Raw genomic sequence first — 9,532 nt, 5'->3', positions numbered from 1 at the left:
CACACACACACACACACACACACACACACACACACACACACACACAAAGATTCAAACAATGTTATTAAAGCTTGCCAGAAGCATATCCGTGAACTGAATATGCACCGTGAAAATCCCTAATAATGAAGGCATTTCGGTAACTGCAGCTACTTAAATTCATTCATTGTAAGTAAAAAAAGAATATATCCAGCTACATTATGTTCAACTGAATTAAGGAATTTTAATCATCCAGATTTTGCATTCAGTCATGCTGAAAGGAGGGTGTATTACCAATCATAAAAGCTGTTATTGGAGAGAGCATGCTCCATTGAAACTGGGCTCTTATTTTGCTGGTTTGTAGCATCATAGGTAATGCTTTTATTAACACACAATGCTTGGAAGAGTACAATGGAAGAAAAAACACAATTACTTCTTCCATGAAGATTCTGAGTCATAGCATACTTACAGGTATTGAGCCAAAGCCAAACAAGCAGATTTTTTTCGTCTGTTGTTTTTGCATTGATATATTAGCAATATASTGCAACATTACTAGCTTCTTGCTTCCAAAGCTTTATTTGTAATTTTTCCTCCTTTCCTGAGCTGGCTTTCTTTATCTCTAACACATAGTCGAGGTACATTGAAAAATGCAGTTCTTTTCACACGCTGCGCCACAGATGTGGGAACATACAGGCCTACATTTCTTGAGTTCACATAAATCTCAAGTCTGTACAAGTGAGCTTAGATGCCGCTGAGAGAAACAGAATTTAGTCGAAGTCAGTTTACGAGGAAACAGACAAATGAAAAGGAATAAACACAGACATTGTGTTTGATAAAATAGCGGGATGAACAAAAGGGTGTTCAAAACGGTTGAAAGCATTCAGACGCTAAGAAAAACACACAATGAGCTCAAAATTACCCTCATGAGGAACATGGGAGCGCTGACCGTGGGATAAATTTTCACCCATCTTGGTAATATTCTGACTCTGTGGAGTAATCTTCGTGCTCATTCTACCTGAYGGGGAACCCTGTGGCATATAATCAAAAGAAAAATATGAGTTCAGTGACTAAATATTTTTGTTTTATTGTCCTCCTGTAATGGCACAGAGAATTCCCAGAGAGAGACTCACCAATCAGCCAAAACATTAAAAMCATCTTTATAACCATCTGGCCATTGACAGTATGGATTTTTTTATATCTACTACAAGTTGCCAAAGGAAGGACAGTGTATCAAATATCATGGCTTAATTRTACAGTATGCTTGGTAATTAAGAGCCACATATACTCCAACTGCTGAAAACCTTTCTGCAAGCTACAAGAGAGCGGTGTCAGAGCATATCATAGCTATATTTTATGAGGCCGAGTCACTTAAGAATGAACAAGTGTCTGCAGTGACCTCAGCTCATTGCCAAAAGCACCTACAGAAGTCATATCAGCCACCAAACTGCACCCTGCAGCAGTGGTAGAAGGTCGCCTGATCTGATGAATCACATTTTAACGAAGCCTAAAATGGTGTGCATCATTTTATCTGGGGAAGATATTTCAGCAGGACAATATATGTGAAGAAAACAAGTGCATGAGGAGAATCTGATACTCTGAACAATGTTCTGTTAGGGTCATAGATAGTAACCTTCATGGCAAACCACTTTACATAGCAAGACTCTTCCATATTGTCTCATATAATCAAAAATTTAGCTCTTATTATTATTATATGGGTCGTTTCTATTATACTGTATACAAAACTATTTTGAAATGAACATGTCAAAGCACTTAAAGTTTAAACTTGGCCTCACAATTTCCCTGATTTTTGTTTGATTCAGGATTTGAGAGATGTGCTGCATCTAACCCACAGAGCCCCGCTGCACATCTAACAGTAGAAGATTTAAAGGACCTGCTTCTGATGGTGCTGTATACCCCCGGACATCTTCCCAGGACTTCTGAAGGCCATGCCTTCAGGGTCAGTTTGGGCTRCAACTACATTAAAATGGAACCTACACTAAAGCGGTGACATGTTTTTTTTTAACGTTCTAGCTGACCAGTCTGTCTTTTTTTCTTYTTCTAGAATTAGTTAGATTAAAGAATTGTAAATAATGGGTACATTTCTCTTCATTCTGTCTGAGGTTGTGCTGCTTTTTCTTCCAGTCTGTGGAGATGGTGCTGAAGCTCTGGAGCCTGAGGCTGTGTGTAAGACACCCTGGGGCTTGGCTCTCCGATCTTTGGTTGATATGGCAGTGGGAGACTGATCAGGTACTGTAGAAAAAGAAAGAAAATTCCTCAACTTATTGGTGAACAAACCAGAATATTTAAGGTGAGTAAGGAACAGCATTTTGTCTAGCAACAGTGTCTATTTTAAGGTCCTTTATTCCTCTGTGAATGAAGAAAAAAAGAACCCATTAAAGAAACTGTTTTATAGCTTATGTAGTGTCTCACTATTTTTTGTTACAAGCCAATTTTATCACGTTTATAAAAATACAGAAATAGGAAAAAGGATCTAAATTGGTTGCTACAACAGATCTGATAGTTGATAGATTTTTTTTCTTTCTAATCTAACAATCTGCTTCATTTCATCATGTGAAAATAATAGGCTGAAGTGGGAGTTGTTGTGAAATGCCATCAACCTGACCTTGCTGTATGTGTGCCAGGGCTAATCAGGACCACCTCTGCTGAAGCTAACAGCAAAAATACACGTTCTGTCTGATCCTCATCAAAGCAYCGAGCAAACACTTCCACTCGGCAAGACAAACATGATCGACAACACGATACAGACAGAGATTAGCTGGAAGAAAARAGGAAATCACTTTTTTTTTGGCGATACAACAGATGGAACACACTGAGATGTACCCCTGGAGTGAGCAAATTTCAGTGTGCTTTAAATCTGTCAAAAGCCCATAAAGATTGGGATAACAAAAAAGGATTACTATRAGATGTACGTTCAGTGGAAGTATTTTCTGTACGGATTTGGGTCTGTGAAAATTCATTGACCTTTAGAGCAAACAGAGAGTCTTTGGTGCAGCACCGGGATAATGGGGGCTTGTTTGTTGCTCCATGACAAAAAAAAATCAGTAGAGTCCTTTTAACAGTTTCTGACAGACTGGGTTCTAAAGGAACAACATACTCCAAACAACTTTGTCACAGTTAAATTGGATGCCTGCTTTAATAGCAATCMTTTTAATTATGATTAGGTATGTTGTGCTAATAATGCAGATGCTAATTAGGAGGAGATATTTCTCGCGTGTGGATGTTGCTCTCTTCKAAGGGCATTGCTGCTTGATTCAACATGACTTGGACAGCTGTCAGAACAAATAAATATTTGATGATAAAAAAGGCCAAAAAGGCAGCAGAAGAGGATTACTGGTGCATGTCTTTTTTTGTAGGAGATAATTGCAGCTCCCAGAGCACAGGTGAGGCCCAAATGAACACGAGAATGAAGACCACAGTAATTTCAAACAAGGAAAACAGTATAATTAGTATAACCACAGAGTCTTTACTGAAAAAATAAATATATAATAGATTTTCACACAGTCAAATGGACATACATTAAGGGTATTTTCACACCTAATAGTCTGGTAGACTCGGTTCGACTGGAGACCAAAACTGCAACATTTGCTTATATTTTTCAGCCGGTGCGGTTGGCTTTCACACTGCACTGTTTTAAACAAACCAAACCCTTTGTACAACCTGTTTACCTCCTCGCCTCTGGTGGCACCGCACCAAGAATCACTGAAGGAAACAACATGAAAACCTTTGACCAAGACACTGAGCACAACTTCCTTTTTCACAAAATGTTAACAAAAATCAGTGACATCAGATTTTAGGGATTGCAGAATTTCTCTTATTTTTGGCAAATGTTCCGAACGAACACTCTTCAACGATGGGCTCAGCTTGGGCAAAAAGATGAGGCAGGAGACTGTGGAGAATGTTCCTTTTCACACAAGGCTGCTGAGACGGCTTCTTATGACAGGGTTATTCAACTGGCGGCCCGCGGGTCACATCCGGCCCACGAGTGACCAAAGTTTGGCCCACCAATGGATTCATTCATCTCTTAAGTCCAAATCTCCGGGTTTCTACTTTAATTACTCAAGTTATTTTAGTTAAACATAGGCATGTTTAGTATCTACAGAAACGTCAGGATCTTGGATACAAGCTGGTAAAAACCATTTCAATGAACACTCAAGACGGTTAAAATGACAAGCAGTTGAAGATAAAACTATGAAAGTGAAAATAAAATGGGTTTAAAAATTTGGCAAGTCAGAGATGTCAAAATAATATTTGTGTGAAATAGGAGGCATAATGTGTCCTTTTTGTTTTTGATGTTTAATTATCACTACTTTTATAGGGTTCTGTATGTTGTATTCATGATTAAATGCAGAAAAAAAAACTATTTCAAAGGTAACAGATCTTGTAATAATTGGTTTATTTACATAACGACTTTAATTGCTGGATGCTCGGCCCCTGAACTGTTGACCTGCAGTAACTGTGGCCCCCGGAGCAATTTAGTTGAATAGCCCTGCCTTTTATGAGGTGGCGTGTACTGAGTGGGRGAGCATCCAACTTCACAGCAGTGATGTCCACCTTACACAGACCTTGAGCAAGGTATATGAGTAACTTATTACTATTATTACTGTGCTGTAGTCCGCTCCCTGCTTTTGGAGTGGTCTGTGGTACGATTGGCATTCATCTAGGCTTCAACAAAGATGAGACTTAGGTTTTTTTGCAGAACAGAATTCCCCTTTTTGGTCCACATCAGAATTTGATTACAAATTCACACCTCCCCAAACAAACCAGACTTTCTAGGCAAACAAACTAGATTTCAATTAAAGCGAACTAAACAGTGAATGCACCCTGAATGACCAAAATTATACAGAAAAGCAGTCAAATTATGCTGACTCTGTAAAAATCACATTATATTCAATAGCTTAACATCTCATCTTTGCTATTATGCAGCTTTAACAGCCCCCTTCTTCTACACAGAAGGATCTCCTGACAGCAGGAATTTCATTCACTTCAGCACTGGATGGGGTCAGGTACCGATGCTAAAGATAAGACCAATTTCTCACTCGCCACGCCGGTTCATAGCAAAAGTGTTCAATAGAGCTTAGGTTAAGTTTCGTGATGGAAAAAAAATAAGCTGCACGTCGAACCCACACCTGGTTTTGTTCGTGAGGTTAGTGTCAAGCTAAAACATAAAAAGGACTGCAAGCTGCAAAGACAGCTGTCTAATACCACCGACTGCGGAGGCAGTCTATTGCAGAAGTACACAAGAGAATGAAGTTAAAATGACATGACTTTCTCATATTTTCTTTTATCTTGTTAAATGGCTCAGTGCCTTTTTTATTGAAATTGACTGCAGTTATTTTCTTTTTTATTATTTATTTATTTTTGTACAAATTATCTTGATCTGTGAATCAGAGGTTTTATGTTTACTTACCAGAGCCAGAGCTGAAAGGATCAGACCTCATTTCTGCCTTCCGTAAATTCTCGATGCTCAACATGTGAGCAATTTGGCGCACATCTTGTGGGTACCGGAAGCTTTGAGGGATCACGTCCACAAGACTGGCTCCATTGAGAAACGCATCTGTATTAAAACATGAACAATTAAAAAATCCTCAAAGAGTTCTGAAAAAAATTACGATGGAGTATTAGGGCCACACAACGAGAGTTTTTTTAAAATTTATTTATTTTAGTTACGAGAATAAAGTCATAATATTACGACATTAATGTTGTATAAAATAAAGTCATAATATTACGAGATTAAAGTCATATTACAAGATTGAAATCGTAATATTACGAGTTTAAAGTCATAATATTACGAGTTTATAGTCGTAATATTACGAGTTAAAAGTATTAATATTACGAGTTTAAGTCGTAATATTACGAGTTAAAAGTATTAATATTACGAGTTTATAGTCGTAATATTACGAGTTAAAAGTAATAATGTTACGAGATTGAAATCGTAATATTACGAGTTTAAAGTCATAATATTACGAGTTTATAGTCGTAATATTACGAGTTAAAAGTATTAATATTACGAGTTTAAGTCGTAATATTACGAAAGTACAGTCGTAAAGTACGAGTTTAAAGTCGTAATATTACGAGTTTATAGTCGTAATATTACGAGTTAAAAGTATTAATATTACGAGTTTAAGTCGTAATATTACGAGTTAAAAGTAATAATATTACGAGTTTAAAGTCGTAATATTACAAGAAAAAAGTCATAATATTGTAGCCTTTACATGAAAAAGCATGCAGTTACCACTGCATTAAAATGAGGAATGTTGAGCAACTTGTCAAGTTGTTCTTTAATAATGCTATAAATAAATAATCTTTTGGCACATTAGCATCAAATTATCAGTAGCAGGACTTGGAAATTGTGCAAACGACTGTAAACCAAAGCCGTATTGTAAGTAATGGATGCATTGACGGATTTAGTCGTCACATAGTTAATTTGGATGAAAGCATATTAATCTAACAATAATGAGTCATCACAGACTACTTTATGGCTGTACAGCAGGTGTGGGGAAAATAAGGAGGAAATGAGGAACGGGAAATAGACACGTCATGATTATGACTTTTCTCGTAATATTATGACTTTAATCTCGTAATAATAATTTTAAAAAATCGCGTTGTGTGGCCCTAATACTCCATTGTAAAAACTGACCAATATTTTGACAAATAATTTCAAACCGAATGTTTCTTAATTTTTTCACATCACTTACTACAAACACGCAGGACTCAGAAAACCATGCTGAAAGCTGGGACTACTGAGTGGCCTCAGTGAAAAGCAGTCTGTCATTTCTAGCTTTAAAAGCACCACGCTTGTTGATGAGCAAGAGGTTAGCAGCTAGAACGCTATAATTTACAGGTAAAAACCAAAGGCATTACCATAATCTGACATTTTTCCAGGRCCTATTTTCATCGTGAAGATTCTCCGGACTTTACAGGTGGCAAACAAAGTGATGCCATCCAGGGTCAGAAATCCTTTGAAGAGCTCACTGGTCCATGACACCAGATCGATGCATAAAGTAGACCACTGAGATAACAAATACGACTCAATTTTTAGTCCACAGTGATACAGCTTGAGCGTGACTCTTAAATGAGAAAAATATGTGACTAAAAAAACCAGCAACAATCAGTCATTTCAAAAAAACCTCTAAAAGGATACATAATGCATGAAATACAGTTTATACTCACAATATCACGCTTCAACTCTGTGAAAGGTATCTTTGCATGCAATAATGTTGTAGACAACTCCTTATGCACTGTTGAAAAGTGAAGTCTTCTTTTTTGATGCTCCGAATCAGTTATCCTGTAAATAACAGATAAAGAAGCACATAAATTACCACAGGCAACTACGGTGTCACTAAGATGTGCCAAATGGAGACAAATTGAATCTTTATTGGTCYCTAAGGTGAACTTTAGAGGGTGCCTTCACTTTTATATTATGCCATAAAATCAGCTGTCATGATGCACTTAAATGGCAACAATAATTCCCAGAATTTATTTTCGAAGTTTGGTTAAAAAAAAGTCACACATTTGTTGATATCTACAGATGTTCGCATTGCCATTGAAGTTCACTGAGTTGTATTATTTCCGTTATAAAAACAAAATAAAGATCCTTGTACTCACACAAGCTCAGTGGAAAAATCATGGCGCTGAGGAATATTCACTTGAAGGACCAAAAACCTTTGGATAAGCCCGACTGCAACAAAACAGCAGAGAACTGAACTGCAATTAACTTAGTAAAAGGTAAATAAATGCTACCGATGGATGTGTGTGAAAGCTTGGTGGTGACTTACGAGACATTTTTGCATTCTCTGGCATTTGCATCTTGACTGTCTGGCTGCTTCCCTCCAAACAGTAAACAAATCCTTTAACTTCTTTATTATACTCCTAAGAGAGAACATAATTCAGAAGAGGGCCTTGTCGAGTCTAAGTCCTTGCAGGTTATGACTGGTATACCTGTTGTGTAAATGTCCCCGGGAGTGACAAATGGGTTTTATGTGAGCAAATATATGAGGTTGGAGCTATAAAATCTATGTGTCAAGATCAATTCAAGCTGTAAAAAATGTTTAGTTGGCAGTATTGCTTGGCATATTGTAATGAAGGKAAGAGTATTTGTCAGTGTTGCATGAAAAAAAAGCAACTAACCTCCACTAAAAGTGGTTGGTAAACATCTGATTTGATTAATAGGAGTGCCACCATATGCTGCTTATGTAGTAAACAGTGTTACTGAGCTGTTGTGTTACTTATTAGATGTTGCAGGAATTGTTGAGGATGCTACTGGACTTTAAAGGACACAGGTCCCTGGTAATGCTCACTTTATGTATAGCCGAGGGTCCTCCACAAAGTTTCCATTTAGCTACAGGGTCTTTTCCTTGTCCACTGAAGATGTCAAACACAGCTCCCCCCTGCAAAAAGCAACAACACTGGCTAATGATTGTACCCAACAATGTTATTCATGTTGCAGCTGTAACATTCATAAATAACACGTTTAACCTGAAGCTTAAATTATATRATTTAAGCTTCAGGTTAAACGTGTCATTAGCAAATTGCATTATTAACTTAGTGTAAACTGTTCAAATTAATAACCTGCACTTACCTGATACTCGTTCCTGAACATTTTTTGCGTCAGACTGACGTGCCTTCAGGTCACCTGGACAAATAAATTAGCTATCTAGGAATCACCTCCGTATTCCAAAAGTATTGTACGACATACTAACAACTCTAATTTTATTTCTTAAACAAAATAAGTAGGTAGCCTTATATATGAAGTGCCAATGAGAGACACATGTTTTGTTCAGCTAGTAGCCCGTGGTAAACCACTGTTTGTTTACCACGGGACGTGTTTCCACGGTTACCACTCTCCAAGCAGCAGACAGCCCATTCGTGGGAGCGGATCACGTGACTGAAACCGGAACTAAACACCTCTGTCTTATTTTTCCACTAATTAAATTTTAATGTTTATACAGCCATAACACAGAAGATAACACACAAGAAGATAGGAAAATGTCAGCTTTCTTCACATAATGCTTGTTTAATGTTTAATTTTATTTGACCAATTCTTAAAGTAGCTATAACATTCTTTTGTACCACCATAAATCATCTGTAATTTAATTAAGTACATCCATAGTTATATAAAACAAATGACAAAATTATATAACCCAAAGGTTTAAAAATTACTAATGTTAAAGGCCTAACATCTCTTGAAGGTTTATTGCCCGCCACCTCGTATGGTAGAGTTTTAAGATAATTATGTAGGCTAGATCAAATTTAAAACACAAATACACGTGTTATACCACTGTTTCCCAACACACACTGTCCTGCACRCTTTAGAAGTCTCCCTGCTTTAACACACCTGATTCAGATGATTGCAGTTCAACAAAAGTCTGCTAATCACCTGTCAACTGAAATCAGCTGTTTTGAAGCAGAGAAGCATCTAAAACATGCAGGACAGTGTGCCGTGAGGACCAGGATGGAAAAACACTGACTTATATGACGGAGTAGTAGGGCCACATAATGAGATTTATTATTATTATTATTATTATTATTATTATTA

General features: G+C 37.1%; 1 protein-coding gene across 1 annotated transcript in view; it reads right to left on the bottom strand.

Moving 5' to 3' along the window:
- Positions 1-8,785, bottom strand: part of cfap20dc (CFAP20 domain containing) — a 32,884-nt gene extending 24,099 nt beyond the window's left edge. The window contains exons 1-9 of the mRNA XM_014006223.1: positions 8,576-8,785; positions 8,295-8,384; positions 7,773-7,866; positions 7,603-7,675; positions 7,168-7,282; positions 6,859-7,006; positions 5,405-5,551; positions 2,075-2,226; positions 896-1,004 (exon numbers count right to left, since the gene is read on the bottom strand). Of these exons, the coding sequence (XP_013861677.1) occupies positions 896-1,004; positions 2,075-2,226; positions 5,405-5,551; positions 6,859-7,006; positions 7,168-7,282; positions 7,603-7,675; positions 7,773-7,866; positions 8,295-8,384; positions 8,576-8,596 (949 nt within the window). The 5' untranslated portion in view covers positions 8,597-8,785. The remainder of the gene's footprint in view (positions 1-895; positions 1,005-2,074; positions 2,227-5,404; positions 5,552-6,858; positions 7,007-7,167; positions 7,283-7,602; positions 7,676-7,772; positions 7,867-8,294; positions 8,385-8,575) is intronic.
- Positions 8,786-9,532: the final 747 nt, after the last annotated feature.

Source organism: Austrofundulus limnaeus, unplaced genomic scaffold (genome assembly GCF_001266775.1).
Source record: "Austrofundulus limnaeus strain Quisiro unplaced genomic scaffold, Austrofundulus_limnaeus-1.0 Scaffold35, whole genome shotgun sequence".
Taxonomy (NCBI): domain Eukaryota; kingdom Metazoa; phylum Chordata; class Actinopteri; order Cyprinodontiformes; family Rivulidae; genus Austrofundulus; species Austrofundulus limnaeus.
This window is presented reverse-complemented; position numbering and strand designations above follow the sequence as displayed.